Genomic DNA, 17,272 nt, shown 5'->3' with positions numbered 1-17,272 from the left:
TTGCCATCACTGATTGCAATCACAGGAAAATACAATAAACAAGTCAGTAATACATGGGTCCTGTGAACACTAAGGACTATTTCCTAAATCTTTTACAACTGGTTTCAACCTCTGGGTCACAGACCAATCTAGGCACCAACAACACCAACAAGTTCCAGTAGATTTAAATGATCAGTGCACTCAGAAACTTTTCCAGAGGTACAGAAATGGAAAAAGCATGGAAACAACTGGCCTACAGCCAGCCCAAAGTCTACAGTAAGAGGCCAAAGGCCAGAACCACCACACAACTCAAGAGCAGAGCAGGTGAAATTCAGGCTGTTGTACTGACCCTGAACAGTATCAAGAAATGTTCTGTGCTAAATACTTCAGAAAACCCTGAGAAACGGATCCCAACCGAGAGCACAGAGAGTGAAAATGAAGTAAGTAGCTGTTCCCCACTTAGCTCACCAAGGAGAAAAAGTTCTTCTCAAGTCCACACCTTGTTTAACCCACCTCTGATTTAAGCAAGTGCTGCAGAGTGATAACAGAATAATTTACCAAGTATCTCATCACTTCCTCTGGAACTCTGGTGATCAAAGGATGCCAGCAGTGAGAAGGCAGGGGAAGAAAATAAGGAATGAAGCTAAAGACTACCAAGCACCTTAAGCTATCTTTCAAGAGGAAGATCCCTTTTTGGGCTCCTCCTGCATCAGGAGCAGGCATGAACGATCTGATAACACTCTGTGAGCACTGGGGAGAGGAACTCCAATCCCAAGGACACACACAGAAGTCACAAAGTTCTGTCTTTCTAACTGTGTTGCACAGATCAGAGCTTGGAAAATATATTGGGACTCACATTTCTCCTCACCAGACAATCCTCATTCACCAGCAACCAGAGTTGGAGTTAAAATTCTACAATTCAAAACTTAATCCAAGATCAGAATCCAGAAAATCAATTAAACTTTCCCTGTATCAAGATAACTAATAGCCTAAACAAGTTTACTTTCTACATAAATACTTTTCTATAGGAAAGGAGATAAAATTAGTTTTCTGTAAAATCTCATCAAAAAGAGAATATGATTATGGGGAGAATGGCATAATCCTTTTTTAAGGCAATATATCCATCTTGAGACAACCATCAATATACTTTAGAACGTTTCAAGAAATTTTATCAGCATTTAGGAAGGAAAAAGAATGCCTTGAGGCCAGCCCTGTCAGCAAGTATTTCCCACCATTAACTTCAATCTCAGTATTATTTCAGTTGACTGCATTGTAGGCACAATTTTCTAAAGTGTGTGAACACTCTACTACACTGCTACATTTCCCACATGATCCATTATTTGCAAATATGGATACAAAAGTAATTAACAACCTTTGAGAAAGTTCACAGGCACACTTCATATTAACAACCACTCATGAAGAAGCTCAGAGAACTTTGTAAAATTAGAATTTATGAGACCAAGATCAAACTACATCTTAATTTGTCTCTATGGTTTCATAAAGAAAATGATCTTGTAATACCTCTTAGAAAACTTTCTGACCAAAAGCTAAAAAAAACCCCTCCTTTTTTTAATATATGTAACATCACCAGAATTTTATTTTTAAATTTTGAATTTTCCATATGTACTGACCTTTTTGGAGGAGCAATTTCATTTTCCCTCACACATATCTATTTGAGCTTTAGCCCAACTTGCTCAGATAGTTTCCATCTTATCAACACTATCCTAAGTTTTTCTTCAGTTCACAAGCAACCTACTAACATTGTGATAACATGCTAAATCTTGAAAATACCTCTTAAAAGTCTCAACTTCAAAGTACATTTGCAAAGGCCCTAGGATATATGACGATTTCCCAGTTAATGTGATAATCTGACAAGATATTTGCAAATTATACATTCAAAATAGCCCTGAAGAGATGGAGATATGACAGAACTTTCTAAATCTATATATTCATTTGTATTTCCTAAGTCTGTTCACCTCACCAACAAAGTATTTGGTGAGATTTTAAGTAGTTGGGGACAGATTTAAATGGGAAACAGATGAGAGCCTTCAATTTGCCTTAGGGCACTTCTCAGAGGCACCAGAGCCAGCAGAGCCTTTTCAACTGTTGCTGAGCTGTTCTGCACTCAGAGAAACTCCTTTTTCTTCTTCAGCCTCAGAAAGAGCAATTATACCTTATTAGTTCCCCTAATTGTCCCAGAAAGCAAACTGAGCACTCCAGGCTAACACCTTTTTCTTCCTGTCCCTTGAAGCTCTCGTGACTGAGTTTAAGTTGAATTTTGGCAGGTAAAGTGTTGTGTGTATGTAAGATATATATTTTTCTCCAGGGCCTTGTTCGGTAGTTCTCTGGGCTCCTGTGCTTCACAGTGTATGAATTTTACAGTTAATTTACACTCCATGCACAGGTTTTGTACAGAAGTAAACTACACCCCTGGGCAATTTAGCGATGCTATTTCTGGAAGAAAAAAAAATAAAGAAAGAAACTCAACTTCCAACATTGTAAGTCTGTCACAAGTTACAGACTGTAAGCTTTTGTCCCCTGCAAGCCCACAAGAATGCATCATTTTAAAGCACATTTACTCGTTTTACAAACACAAGAGATCTAAGAGAATTTGCTTCCCTATTAATTACCCCATGTCACAACTTATTCATTTATTCTTCTGAGAAAATGTATTTGAGAACCAAAACATGACACACATCCTGCTCCAAGCCTTCCTCTCACAGAGTCCTTTAGATGTGCCACTTCCACTGACTCAACACAACCACCCCCAGCTCCTCAAGGCAGGAGACAAGACTCCAGATTAGAAACAGTCTCCCTGCAGCCAGCAACAACAAAGACCAGTCATCAGCAGTGCCAAAATCTGGTCTAGAGCCCCAGTGCCACCATGAATGCAGGACGTGAAGTCCCAGCTTTGATCAACAAGCTATTTCTTGTGTACCCAGCAAGTGGTTTTCTTCATGTTGAGCTGCCCAAAGTGCAATACCTCTGTCAATGTAATTAATGCAAGAAAGAAAATACAAACACCTTGAAATTATGACAATGCATGATATGCCCCAAGTTCACAGAAGTCTTAAGAAGTATTTTTTGACCAAACTACCATTTTAGTCTGAATACATTTAACTAGTAGCATTGCCAGAATGCCCTATAGCAAATACAACTGGCCACTGCTGTAATTTCTTTTTTACATGCCTGATATTTTGCCATTCTTTAGAGCTACAAATATGCCCTGAAGAAACAGCTCTGGCTTATTGTCCCTTTGCATTCTCCATTTCCTTAAAATGGCACTGATAGACAGCTTTAAAGGTTAAATCTAAAATAAAAATTTTTATAAAGAGAGGAAGATTACCCTTCATATCAGTGAAAGCAGGATGAGAGACTTAATTCTGTAATGCCAGGCTCACTGCAGCAGGTAACACAGAGAAAGCTGCACGGAACCTGAAGGTTTCACCTGTTGGTCACTGAAAGGCCATAAGTCTTCCAGAGACAATTTTCATTTTCATAATGCAATTCCACTTCTTGTATTGTAAATGAAAAAGACAAAACCTTCGTTTTGTCATGTAGACATAGTAAGCATTTACAGACCTAAGAATATACTCTGACAAAGCATCTGTGTACTGCTGCCAACAGATGTCATCACGATGATTAAAATGCAGTGGAAATAAAATAATCCAGTAAATCATGAAAAGCATGTTCATAAAATCTATTGCATTGAGCACTGGCAGGGAAGAGGAAGTGTGGGGGGAACACCATGCTGCCAAACAAGAGAAGACAGGTAAAAAAGACATCAGAATGTGAAGAGAAAATTTACATTTACAAACATCACCAGAAGGTAGAATGATGGACCTGCTGTTCATGGCTAGAAGTGACGAGGTGGCTCTGGAAAGTGCAGCCACAGACAGGAAAGTCTCCTCTGCTAGATGCTTTTGAGAAACTGGAGTTTAGTTAAGAACCCCAGGCATAAATCTACCAGCCACAACTCCAGTCCCTGACTTGGCAATAAAACACTAAGAACAAACCAAATGGAAAACAGAGAGAAACACTTCCTGAGAAAAATATTGGGTTACTGGAAAAAAGTCTACTCAAAGACAGCAAAATGCCTTTTGAGAACTAGGCTTGCAGATTTGATTCTAAAATAATCAGGTATCACTAATTCCATTGCCCAGATGACTCTCAGTTTCATCTGACATTACATTATATTTCAAAACAGCAGTGTGAAAGCAAAGAGGACACACCATGGTCAGAAGAATGTAAATTGCCCTCAACACATAACCAAGCATAAAGCCTTTAGAAAGAGGGGTTTTTAAAGGGAAAAAGAAGCTAAGTAGTGCTGAAAGATGAGATTACTTTTCATGTGGACTACACAATGCTCTAACCCAGATATGGGCACACTCACATCAAGCTGTCCTGGACAAGTGGCTTTCTACAAGATGAGGTTTGTCAACTTCTGTGACACCGTATCTTTCCCCATCTCATCCTGTGAGCAACAATTCCTTTTCTCCTCTTGGAAAGTGAAATGCCTTGCACAGGCTGATTATCTGCAAAATGATTACTGGTCTAAGATGTGGCACCCCTGCCTTCTGCAGCCTCTTTGAAAACCAGACCCATACTGTGCAAACACCCTGCTCAGACCAGAGGAGGAACAAGCTTCTTCTATTTCTGTTTGGGTCACTAAGTCCTACCTATATCAAAAACACTGTTAGTTCCACAGTAACTGAAGAACTTCAGGACAAAAGCAAGCTGAAAGGAAAGGAAAGAAAAGAAAAAGAAAGTTTCAGTAAAAAAAAAAACTTAAAGCAGGTAATTGGGTTGCTCCCTTTTATTTTTTGTGCACTTCAACATCCTAGCCCTCTCTGGTTTGACCCTTGCAGACATCACATACTAAGCTCCTTCTCTCTAAACTTTCAGGTAACTTTTCTCATTCCAAAAATATTCCCAAGTAGGATAGACAATGGGCAAATCAACAGTCTTTTCAATAAAAATGCAGCTAATATTTCACACAAGACAATGTTCAATTTACACCAGAGTTTACTCTGGAGTTCTGAAACATTTTTTAAATCAATGTAAAATTAAGTTTAAGTAAACTGTTCTAAAATAAAGGATTTGCAAACACACAAAGACACTGAGAGGCTCTGTCTCCCATAAGCCAATTCCTCCTTCCACCATCCCAAGTTTTACCTTTATTTAGGAGCAGGGAGGTTAAGAAGACAAAGGGCTATGGAAATGCTCTAGATCACAGTTTCTCTATTGAAAGTATTATCAAGCAGCAAATAATTGGTGTTTCCTAAATATCATGTAATAGTGTAAAGTAGGGTCATTTACCCACTGACAAAGACAATTCTCATTAACTTTACAACCATTCAGTTCTATGGACAATCCTTTTGTTCAATTTCTAAATACAAACAAATCAGACTGTCAATAAAATTTTGAGGACATTGAAAGCATTCCATCAGCAACATTACTAGTTAAAATCTCTGAGACTCAGATAAGTAAATTAAAAAGCAGAGGATTAAATGACTAGACTGAGGAATAGGATACTTAATGAGTCCCTGGCCCCACTGGGAGTTCTTGGTTTGAGATTCATGTGTTTATATGAGAGAAATTAATTTCTTAGGTATGATTCTGTTGACTATATGGGGGAGAAATTGTTTTCTTACTGTCTTTTTACTCCCTCTATGAAAGGTTGCTAAGGGAATAGTTCTCAGTAAGGTCAAGCAGCAGAAACCCTGCTGTGTGTTTTAATGCAGCCAAACAACATTTGAAATTAATGCCTCTTGGTTCTTTCTACCTTTAAGGACTGGCTGTTAGTGCTTTCCAGCATTCTTACTGCATAACTGAATATGGAAAGGGCAGAAGGGAGAAAATGGACAGGCACAACAGGGTCAGAATGAGGGAACTTCACAAAGGCTGTGCTGGTGCAGCCAGCCTCTTCCTGATAAGACAAACCTTTCAGGCTGTATAAAGCACTCCAAATCCACAAACCTGAACCCTTTTTCAAACACATTAATCAAGTCTCCAAATTGTAATTAAATGCAAGCTATTAAGAAAAACATAAAAGAAAGCCTTTCAACACAGTCCTCATTTCAGATATTTATTGCCTTAAAGTTATGTAAATGAGAGAAAACCTGGCATATTAGCATATCATTATTATCTGCCTTTGAAATTATTACAGATCTACATATGATATAAAACAAGTATCTCAAAATGTTGTGTACTACCTAACAATCTCACTTCCATTTCTTGACAAGATTCCTAATATGAAAAGAGCTATACTGAGGATCAGCATCAGCTGCTCCCTTTCCTCAGTGAAGAAAGGGAAAGAATTCTCAGGATGACACCAAGGATTCTGACCTCAGAGCCAACACAGCTCTGTGTAAGGAAGTCTGCAGGACTCAGTGTGCCCTGTGCACAAAACGTGTCATTCCTCAGTCTGAAACCTGGCCACTTCCAACAGGTTTCCAAATGGAAAGGATTCACAGCATTCCCATGTGTAAGAAAAATCACTGCCAGTACTATTACACCCAAATAAAAGAAGTGTAAAAATGTGCAACTGAACATGTAAACCATTTTTCAAAATCATCAACTCAAACAACTGAAAATTATGAAAAAATCTCTTGCCAAGAAAAAAAAAAAAAGAGCTCTGTGGATCAGTGTCATTCTAGCAGGGCGTGTTCAGAAAAACACAGATATTTGCAGGTTTAAAAAAAAGTTATATTTCCTACAATTACAAGACTCACACAGCAGCATGATTCTAACAATGTAAGTAATATTTTTTTTCTGAGGGGCAAGTTGAAAAAACACCTCTAAGCACAACATGACAGAGACAAATAAAGACACAGCAGGAATTCCCCTCAGAGGAAATTTATTCTGAATAAAAGTATGAGAAACATTTGATTTTTGCCTAAAAAAAGACTTTGGCTGCTCTGAAATGACAAAAAGTTAAATCTGAAGTAAGTGTTTCAGCTACAGTCTTGGTGTGCTGTAGTCTTACAGACAGGCACTGTTATAGCTGTATAACTTAGCTTTGAGGCTTTGTTTTGTTTTCCTTCCAGTAAACAACTGTGGTAAGCCATAAACAGTTTTAATAAACACAATGACATCCCCTCTGTTCAAAGAACATGCTGCTTTAACTACTTTCACTGTATGGCTTAACCTCAGCATGATAAATCACATCAAAATATTAAATTCATCTCATTCAGCAAGTATAAAGATGTAATTTAAAATGTAATACTTAGACAGTCAATCCCCTAATCATCTGTAGCTGGAAGATTCCAAACACAGAAAGACTCAAGGCATATTCCCTACTGGACACATTACAGTAAGTCTAGCAATTAAATTATTTGTACAGGGTATAAGGGAATGCATATATATGCACATATCCAGATTGTATTTCACAGTTCAGGATCCAGTTCTTGAGCCATTATTTTAACTAGATCAGGCTGAGGAGGTTTTGTGCACTCATTTCACTTTTACAGATCCTCCTCCACATTAATGACTGAGAACAGCTGCCACAGACAAACAAAGCACTCAGAAAATTATTTTCTCTAAAAAATAAGTAAGAGAAACACAAAGAAAATCTTTAACCCTGAAACACATTCCCTAACATTCTTAAGAACACTGTTCATTTCTGATCTTTTGAGATAATTTCTAGCATACCAGTTCATGATGTAGCCTATTTTCCATAATGAAATCCCAGAACAAGAAACCCAACTGCCACTCCTTGGTAAATGAGCAGGATCAGCAGCAGAATCAGTGGGAAAGACCATTAAATACTGAAAAAGAACTGTAGCCTAACCTGCAGCTAATCTTCTATATGAGACCCTTAAAATAGATGGGTCACCCACATCTAATATGGAAATAAAAGTATTAGCAAGTCTGCAATTGGAAGAAAGAAGAAACACACTTAACCTGCTACACAGATGGAGGAAGCGGGGTAAAAAAAAACAAAAGCTACCTTTCAAACTAAGTAAGTCTTTTAACTGCAAAGCATGAAAATAATAAGGCATACCCTGTCATCCTACAGCAAGCAGGGCCTGAGATGCCTCAGGTGGGCTCCTCTCCACGCCCAGACTCCACCCAGCTGGGGCAGGACCATGTGCTCCCATCAGGTCCCATCCACAGCGCTGGTGTTTCCACAGAGAGCCTCTTGCTCCCCTGGGCTGCTAAGCTGTGACACGTCCCTGTTCCCCTGAGCGCCTGCAGCAGCCCCTGTGTGACACTGTGTCCCACAGGCTCGGGGCAGCCCAGCCCCAGCCTCAGCTGCTGGAGCCTCTGCAAAGGCAGGGCACGTGGATGGGATGGAAGTAACCCAGCACAGCCTGTAAAAACATGCAAACTCTACCAGGGATGTGCTGGAGTGTGACTGCCTCCCAAAGTATAAATATTCTGCACCTGCAGTTAGCTGTGACCAGAACAGAACAGCTGCTGGCTACCAAGGAACAAACAGCAAGAGGGATAAACAACAAATCAAAAGGGGATACAGGCCCAGGGCTGTGGCCTGCCCTCATCCTCAGCACCAAAGGGACTCCCTCATGACTCCTCTCCCTCCTACTATACATCCCTGCCATCAAAATAAGGAAAACACAAGAATAGGAGGAGATGGACATTTTAATTTGCTCCTTTCTTTAGCTCTGCAAACACTCTTGTTTATAATACACCAAGACATACAACTGTAGAGCATAAAAACACGAGCACAATGGAATGACAGTGTCACAGATGTCTTCACTGTGGTAGTCCTTAACAAGTCCTGGTCTGATCTCAGAGGGCCCAAGGAGGTAAAACTGTTAAACCTACTCATCCCCACTGAACAACAGCTTTTAATGCAGAGAACCAGTAAAAAAAAAGTGTAGTTGCACAGCAAGGCCTCTCTGACCACAGGTGGGAACCCCTACCTACACTTTCTGTGTAAGCTTTTAAAAACTGTTGAGAGTTGATATTAAACACAGAAAAAAAGGTATGTAACAGTATGTGCTTTCCAGAGAGTTAAGAATGCACCTGTCAAAACTTCCAAACAAGACCTTGCACCCCAATGAAAACAGTGTGAAATCTGTGTTCAGGCGTAGAAGAAGAACAGATAAAAGTAAAGGTACCTGACAGTGGAATACTCAAGAGAAAACACTGGAGAAGAACTGACAGTACATCGATATAAACCAAACCTTTGCAATTCTGCTGGATGAGATTTTTTTTAAATGCTTTACTTTAAAAATCGAGGTACAGTCAACAGGTTCTACCTATGCACGCAGTTCCACAGGCCAGTGCAGTCAAATCAATAAAGCCCTGTTTTGGGGGGTTATTTTTTTAACAAATAAAAATAAAAACAAAACAAAAAACCAACCAAACAAACAAACTAGTAATTTGCACATGCAATGTTTCATGAATGAATGCAAACAGCAATGGAGTTGCTGAGTCTGAGACCTGTTCTCCAGGTCTGTATTTCATCCTATTTGATCAGCTTACACCTCCTCAACAAATAAAACTGTGGAAAGCAACTGTGGTTGTAACATGAAATATATGTACTGAGACAAGATAGATGAGGAGCCACGTGCTGATTCATTCTCCCTGAGATGCAGGGACATGATGTGTGGGAATGGCTCAAAGCTGTGCCACAGGAGGTTTAGACTGGACATGAGGAAACATTTCCTTACTGCAAGGGTGGTCAGACACTGGAACTGCTGTTCTAGAGGTGCTTGATGCCACAAGCCTGTCAGTGGTTGAGGGATTTGGACTCTGCTCCTAACAACATGCCTGAACTTTTGGTCAGCCCTGAATTATTCAGGCAGCTGGACTAGATATTGTTGTAGGTCCTTTCCAACTGAAAGAGTCTATTCTATTTTATGTCAAGTACATATCATTACCAAGTGCTACAGACTATGGTAACAGATCACATTCACTCAATGGTACACAGCACAGACACCCAAAAACTCAGCAGCTCTGAGCTGCTCTGAAACCACAGCAGTGTGTATGGGACCAACAATAAACCCATTTATGGAACGCCATTCTTGCTCTCAAATCACATTCTGATTTTTCAAACTGGTTCTGGTTTCCAGAACTGACAGCATTTTAACATCAACAAGCACACATAGAAGGCCTCCCAAATTAGAAACAATTCATTTGAAATTGCTATGCAGAGAGAACAGCAAGTTTCAGCTCCAGGAAAGCTCCATAGATGTGTAAGCATCATCTAGTGAGAAAAAGGGGTTTAAAGTTTTGCAGTTTGTGAGTAACAGGCTCCTTTGGTTCCCTTCATCTAAGGCACTACAAATGTTAAGTCTTAACTTTCTCAAGTCTCAGTTTGGACCTACAGCTAACTATGCCCTCTTTGAAAGCAACATCTTAAAAACTTACAGGTCAGTTTTGTTTGGGTTTTTTTAGTTTAAACATGCCATCACATTCTCAAGCCCATCCATAAACTTGTTTGCTATCCATACGTCATGCACACAGTCCTTTCTGAACACCAACGACAGCCTCAGAAAACTCGAATGGAGAGCTTAAAAGTATCTCATAGCTTTGAGCTTATTTGAATCCTTGCATCACAAGAAGGTTACTACAGTACCAGTTTAAATACACACCACACAAACAAGCTCACACTGCAAACACTTAACTGAAACTGAGCACAGAACTCTTTTGGAAGCAAGAATCTCGTTTAACTTCACGTTTGTGGTTTGAGTTTATTTCTCTAAATCATATGAAAAGAACAATGATTCCCCATGTATATTTCCTCCTATAACAGTCAGTGAGAGAACAGTTTTTCCCTCATGTAATTGCCACATACATAAAAGCAATATTCCACAAAATGCAACAACTGCTTGCAAGGGCAGACAAAACAGTCTATTTTATGCACACACCAGGGTCTGTTCATTCTTTACTGTTTCATCCCTTGTCGCTGGAGTTCCTTGCACCCATTTGCTGCACTTTGTTATAGAATGAGTTTGATGAGACCGAAACAATCTCCTTACTTATGGGCACAGCAGGATCTTGTTTATGCAATATACATTGAAATGAAAGACAAACAAGGAAACAAAATTTAGACATTTTGTTAATTGCAGTTCTCTGGCACCTGACACAACCATTAATGTGAGTGTCCACCAGGTCTTTGAAGCAAAAGTATCTCTGAATTTTATTTATCGATTTCAGTCACCAGAGAGTATAACTGTAGTTCCCTGATCTCACTATAGCAAAGTCCCTAGAGGGTTTTTTTTAATTATTTTTCCCCAAAATCTAGCAATACTTCTTAGCACATCCCAGCACTGAAAACTACTCTGTATGAAAAGCAAGGTATCTGCTGTTTGGCCTTTAGTTCTGTGAATGTATTGCTCCTCCAAGAAAACCCTGTGGTACTACTCTTCTGTGCCTCCTGCCCATGCAGATGTTCTCTAACTGCACAGTCATTTCCAGGACAAACACATGCTAGAACTATCTCTATCTGTAATTAAAGTTCTGTTGTTATGTAACAGACGTTACATGGAATGATTACTTTCTGTAGTTCTATCAGCACAGTATCATTGTAATAAAGGTCCCTCTTTGAAATTCTCTTTTAAAAGAACTTAGAGATAATTTACAACGTCATCTTGCAAGACTGTGCAAGAGACACTTCACATAAAAACAGTATTTGTGATTGGTCTGCTTGCATGAACCATTCTGATATCACAATGGTCTATTTTTATTCCAAATTGGGTTTTACCTGTAAAAAAAGTTCCATCCCTGTGAAACTAAGGCTTGCAACATTGATTTCCATGGCACTGCTTGGAAAGATGCTGCAGAAGAATAATGTGGATGTCAGGGCATTTTATGTAGTGGCAGCAAGATTCTGTGAGCAGTGTGGGCAGCGGATTTGCTCCAGGTTGTTCTGACCACTACATGCAGTATTTCACCAAAATGAGCAGGACATCCATACAGTGAGGTACAAGGACATTTGGACAGTCAGAACACCACCAAGTAACACTGGGCAATGAGACACTGCTCAGTAAGAACAGAGCAGTGACTTGTACAGCCCATGGATTATTCTGTCCGCATGAATGACGGTTTCAAAGGTAGGAAATTAAATCTTAAATTTAAAAAAAAGACCTGACCTGAACCAACTAAGCAAGCCAGTAAATTGAGCAGTCAGACACTCTTTCCTTAGGCCTCCCATTGTGGCAAGCTTTTACTTGCAGAAAGGATCATTCCACAGTCCTCCAAGAGAAGACACCTTGATGTGCCTTAATGAAGCAGCGGTAGAGAACAAATGCTATTTTGGAATTGTGAAGAATCATCAGCCACTTCCTTAACTCTCCAGCCTGGTATCAGTTCATCAAAGAGCAATTTGAACTGCAATGGGCAGTGAAAGAGCATCTTGGAAGGGACATCAGTGGAAGGGACATGAATGAGCCCTGAAGGAGCATCTTGGAAGGGACAGTAGAAAACATCTTTATTTACCTATATTCAGGTAGCTCAAAGCCCCTGAACCAAAATGGCTGAAAATCTGACCAGGCTCTTTTCTGTGGATGCAGCATAGAATTTCAACAGGGAGAATTTATTTTCATAGTAGTCTTCATAAATGCAACCCCAATCTTCGAGGTTAGCAAATAACTCAACTTTAAAAATGTACTACTAGACCAAGAAGAATCCTCCACTAGGTCATGCTTTCCTGCTTTTAACAAAACTGAGCAAAGGGACCCCATCCACGAGACTGCCAGCTCAGATCACTGGGCATTCGAAATGGTTTCATACAGTTTCACTTCTGAGAAGAGACATTGTTGAAAGCCATTGTTCAGCCAGCCAACTACTGTCACTTCCATGAATATGAATAAGCTCCAATATAGGACACTGAGTTTTTGCAAATGCAAGAAGATTCAATTGTTCAGTTATTCTTTGCCAATAAATCAACCCACCATTATTTAGAGATTTTTGTTTTCCTCTGGTGTCTGAATATGTGGGTGGAATTTTGTTTTCAAATCCCCTTCTACCCATTTTCATAAAGACTTTATTTCATATCACCTTCCTAAGTTTTCAGCACAGCTCAAGGAATCCTACTGTCAATGGGATGAGGCCCTTGAAAATATATATATTGCTGTTTCTCCTGATAATATTAACTAGCACCTATTCTGAGGAAAAAAGAGAACAGAAGAAATTGTTCAGAGTTCATGAAAATTAACACTTGGTATAATTTTGTAGCCATAATTTGCATGTACACAACTTAGACATAAATACATATGGATTAATGCAAATTTTCATACCAGGAAAGATTCGCTGTGCTCTGTAAAACTAAGGGTAAGGCTGGTGATGAATCATTTTTTTTAAATATTCTAGTCTGGGTATATAAATAGCTCTCTGTTTCTAGAATAATTACTACTGAAAAACACAGCTTCTTAAATAACCTAGGCCATAATTAACCTTCACTTCATTAAATCACAAATAATATCTTTTTAAAGTCTTATTTGTAAAGGCAAGCTGATTAATTTAAACGTTTCCCTTTTGCAAAAAAAAAAAAAAATCTAATTGGAATGAAGTATCAACGTAGCTACTTTTCAGATCTCGCAAACTCTGGGAAGGCTTTCAGCCGGCTCCCGCACCCCTGCCCGGTGCCCCGAGGGAGCTCCACGCTCACGCTGCCGCCCGGCCCTGCCTCCCTGGATGCTCGGGGAGAGGTGCCGGCTTGTGCCCGCGCCCTCCGCGGCCGCTCCGGCCAGCGCGGAGCCCCGTGCCCGGTGCCGCGTCCCCGCCTCCCTCGCTGCGGGCGGGACCCTTCTCCTGCCCCGTCCCGCCGCGGCCAGCGGGGCCCTGCTGGTGGCCCGGCCTGCCCTCCGCGCTGGCGGAGCCAGGAGCGCCGTGGAGCCCGCCCTGCCCTGCGCTGTCCTGCCCAGCCCGGCCGTCCCTCCGCAGCCCGGCCCGGGCTGCCCTGCGCGCACGGCGGGCACGGCGGGCTGGGCACGGCGCCGCTGCCGCCGCACCGCGCCGTCCCTCCCCTTTCCTTGTAAGACAGCGCCAACCCCCGACCGAAGAAAAGTTTCCAGCCGAGCGCCAGGACAGGTCCGCACTGTCACCGGCGCCCCTCCCCGCCGATGGGACGGGGCGATCCTCCCTCCGTCCCGTGCGCGTACCCAGCCCCCCGCGCCGTGGGTGCCGCCCGTGGCGCTCACCTTCCTGCACCGCATGGAAGGGGTTGTTGGCCTCTATGAGCTTGATGGAGTAAGTGATTTTCTCGCTCTGGAGGATGTCGTCATTGAGGTTCAGATCCGACACCGCCTGCTTGAACACCTCGTCGTCCTTGGCAGCATTGCCTTCGAAAATGGCACCTGAGGGGAGGAAGGCGGCAGAGGGTGAGGAGGGCTCGGCTCGGCCCGCCCTCCGCGCCAGGAGCCCCGCTCCCCTGCGGGCCGTGCGGGGCTCACGCCGGCTGCACGGCACCGAGTGCGGCAGCCCCGGGGCACCGGGCGCCTGTGGGGCCGGGACACACGCGTGGGCGCCTCGTCCCGAGCACGGGGAAGCGCAGCGTTCCTCCCGGCCACTTCTGCTCCACCGGCATTTACGGAGCCCTGAACCAGAGGCACGGCGGGGTGATGGACTTGCTTCGCCCGTGACGGGAAAGGGAGCAGGCTCGGAAACTCCACCAACTTTTTGCTCGCTGCTCTCCTCTTCCTGGGATGCTGCCTTTCGTGCCGCGGTTTTATTGAGGCTTACAAGCACGAACGTGAAGCTGGGATTTGTGTCCAGTAACCTGGAAGCTTTAATTTCACTGTCCTGTTTATGCAGTTAACGTGAAAACATCTGGCGATGTGTGTTACATAAAATCCCTCTCCACGGAGCGTGTGTGTGCCCACGCCAGGCTTACTGCCCTGCTCTACGCTGGGAGATCTTTAGAGCTGGCAACAAAACAAGCAAAAAAACATTATTCCCCAGCCTGGAAAAGTCCTGCTGATTCACACCGTGAGTGCCTGTGGCTTGAGCCTCCGTGCACTGCCCGTGTGCCTCCCAGCTCTGCACACAGCAGCTCCCCGCTCCTGCCCAGCCGGACCGCTCCTTGTGCCAGCACTGAGTTAGCGAACAGCACTCGGGCCGAAGTTCGTTCCGGGAGAAGCCGAGGTGACACGGTCCACTCGCAAGACATGCGGGGCCAGAGCGACAGCGCGGAGGCTCCTTCACCCACTCCTCTACTCCGACCCTTCCCAAGGCGGCCCCGCCGCGTCTCTCCCCCCGCGGGGCTGTCCCCGGTGCCGCGGGGGTCTGCCCTGCCCTGGGGACTCCCCCGGGCCGGAGTCTCCCGCTGCGGTCAGGACTGACCCCGTCTCATTAATGGCTCCGCAATGCTGTCAGCCTTGGCTGCGCCCCCAGGCTCCGGAGGCGAGCGGCGGCGACCGGAGCCTCCTTCCCCCCGGCCCCGGAGCCGTCCGTGCCGGGAAACTTGTTACAGGGCTGGCCACCTTCTCCCCCTCCCTGCCTCGAGTCGACACGGGACTCTTCCAGTCTCCGTGGAGCCTCCCCTCGCCAGGATGGCTCCTTCCCGGCCCCCTCCTTTTTCTGATCTCCCATCCTCCCCGAAAGGCTGGTGGGAATTACGGCTTTTCATTTCCCGGCCATACTCCTGTTTCCTCCTCTATCATCCTCCACAAGTGATTCTTTCCCCCCGCCCCCCTCCGCCCCTAAACATCCTCATTTTCGTTCCTGCTGGTACCTTTCAACACCAGCCAAAAGGTGACTGCAGAGCCTCGCTTTTCTTTGCCAGGCTTCCCGCGGACATCACCATGCCTTGCTCCCAGAAGCCATAAAAGTTCACATCAGCCTTTCCTTTGCCTCTTATTCATCCCTCTCTTCCTCCCACTGATCCAGCCTTCTTTCTGCCCAGGGGTTTTAATGAGATCTTATTCAAACCACAACAGTTGCGCGCACAGACACACACACACTCACACAGAGCCGCTGCAAAGCTCGCCTTTCTAACCCTTTCCCAGCCAAGTTCCCCCTCCGCCCCCCGCATTCCGGCTTGGCTGACACCTGCTACGGCAGGAGATGGAAACCAGGGGATTATCACCCCGAAAGTTTTCCCTGCGAGCACGTTCAGATTCTGCCTCTCTCCTGTTCGGGTGATGGGGGCGGTTGTTTGTTTTCGGTGGCGAGGAGGCGGGGGGTGGGGGGAAGAAAGCCTTTCCACGCAAACAGGTCCAAGCACAGACTCCCCAGCCACATGGGAGACCGCAGCGGCGGCCCCGCCGGGTCCCCTGCCCGCTCCCGGCCGGCGCACAGGCGGCATTTCGCCCCTAACTTTACAATCGGGGGCGGAATACAACTGCCTTCCTCCCATCCGTCCTCCTGTCTCTCCGCGGAGTTGGGTTCCACCGCTGCCCGTGACATTATCGCGGCTAAATGAGACGCTTCCTTTATATATTTATTTATCTACCGCGTCCCTCTCCAACCCTCCCCCCCCTTCTCTTACCAATGTGGATGATGGAGTCCGCCCGCACCGAAACGCACTGAAATATCCAGGGGAAAAGCCAGAGCATCAACACTTCCATTTCCAGCCTCTCGCGCAGCACATCAGCCCGGGTTTGGTGGAGAGACAGGGGGAAAGAAGAAAAAAGGCGCAAGGGCAGGTGCAGCAAGGCAGCGGGCGCGGGGGGGAGATGCCCAGACACCCTTTTAGAAAAAAATCCCCAGATCCCCCAGCGCCCCAAGAATTTTCCAAGACTGAGAAAAACGGGCGATGGGGAGGAAAAAAAAAAAAAAAAAAAAAAAAAAAAGAAAAAAAAAAAATGAAAAAACCCCACGGGGCTAGAAAATCACGGAGGTAGATCCCGGGTTGGCAGGCGGCGCGGCAGAGCCTCCAGCGCTCGGTGTGTGCCGGGGCGCCGGCAGACCGCGAACTGCGGAGCGGCCCCCCCGCCGCCGCCGCCCGCCCCCCGCGCCACGTGACTGCGGAGCCTCGGCGCTCGGTGCCGCCGGGGCACGGCGCGGCGGGCGGGCAGCGGGGCCACGGCCGCGCCGGGCAGCGCAGCGCTGCGGGGAGCGCCCGGCCGGGGCACAGCGGGGAGCTGGCCGCGCTGGAACGGATTCAGATACAGCCACAATATATTTATATATATCTTCGTATATAATGTATGTCTCCCCGAGGAAAGGGGTAGGGGACGGATACTCCAAGCGCAGGGATGCGAGGCGGCTGGGCAGCTCCCGGTTGCCGGGCGCAGGCTGTTCCGCGGGGCCGCAGCCCCTGCCCGGAGGGTGCCCAGCGCTGCGCGGCCTCCCGCAGCCCCGGCCCGGCACCGCGGGACGCCCCCGCAGGTAAGGGCGCGGGGCTGCGCCCGCTGCCGCTCCTCCAACTTCAGCGACC

General features: G+C 44.8%; 1 protein-coding gene across 3 annotated transcripts in view; it reads right to left on the bottom strand.

The window, feature by feature from the left end:
* Positions 1-16,515, bottom strand: part of GRID1 (glutamate ionotropic receptor delta type subunit 1) — a 485,278-nt gene extending 468,763 nt beyond the window's left edge. For all 3 annotated transcript variants that reach the window (XM_063406045.1, XM_063406046.1, XM_063406048.1), the window contains exons 1-2: positions 16,382-16,515; positions 14,094-14,249 (exon numbers count right to left, since the gene is read on the bottom strand). In XM_063406045.1, coding sequence (XP_063262115.1) covers positions 14,094-14,249; positions 16,382-16,460 — 235 coding nt within the window. In that variant the 5' untranslated portion in view covers positions 16,461-16,515. The remainder of the gene's footprint in view (positions 1-14,093; positions 14,250-16,381) is intronic.
* Between the last annotated feature and the right edge of the window lie 757 nt (positions 16,516-17,272).

This window comes from Prinia subflava, chromosome 9 (genome assembly GCF_021018805.1).
Source record: "Prinia subflava isolate CZ2003 ecotype Zambia chromosome 9, Cam_Psub_1.2, whole genome shotgun sequence".
NCBI lineage: Eukaryota > Metazoa > Chordata > Aves > Passeriformes > Cisticolidae > Prinia > Prinia subflava.
Note: the sequence above shows the minus strand (reverse complement) of the source record. Positions and strands in the feature narration are given on the sequence as shown.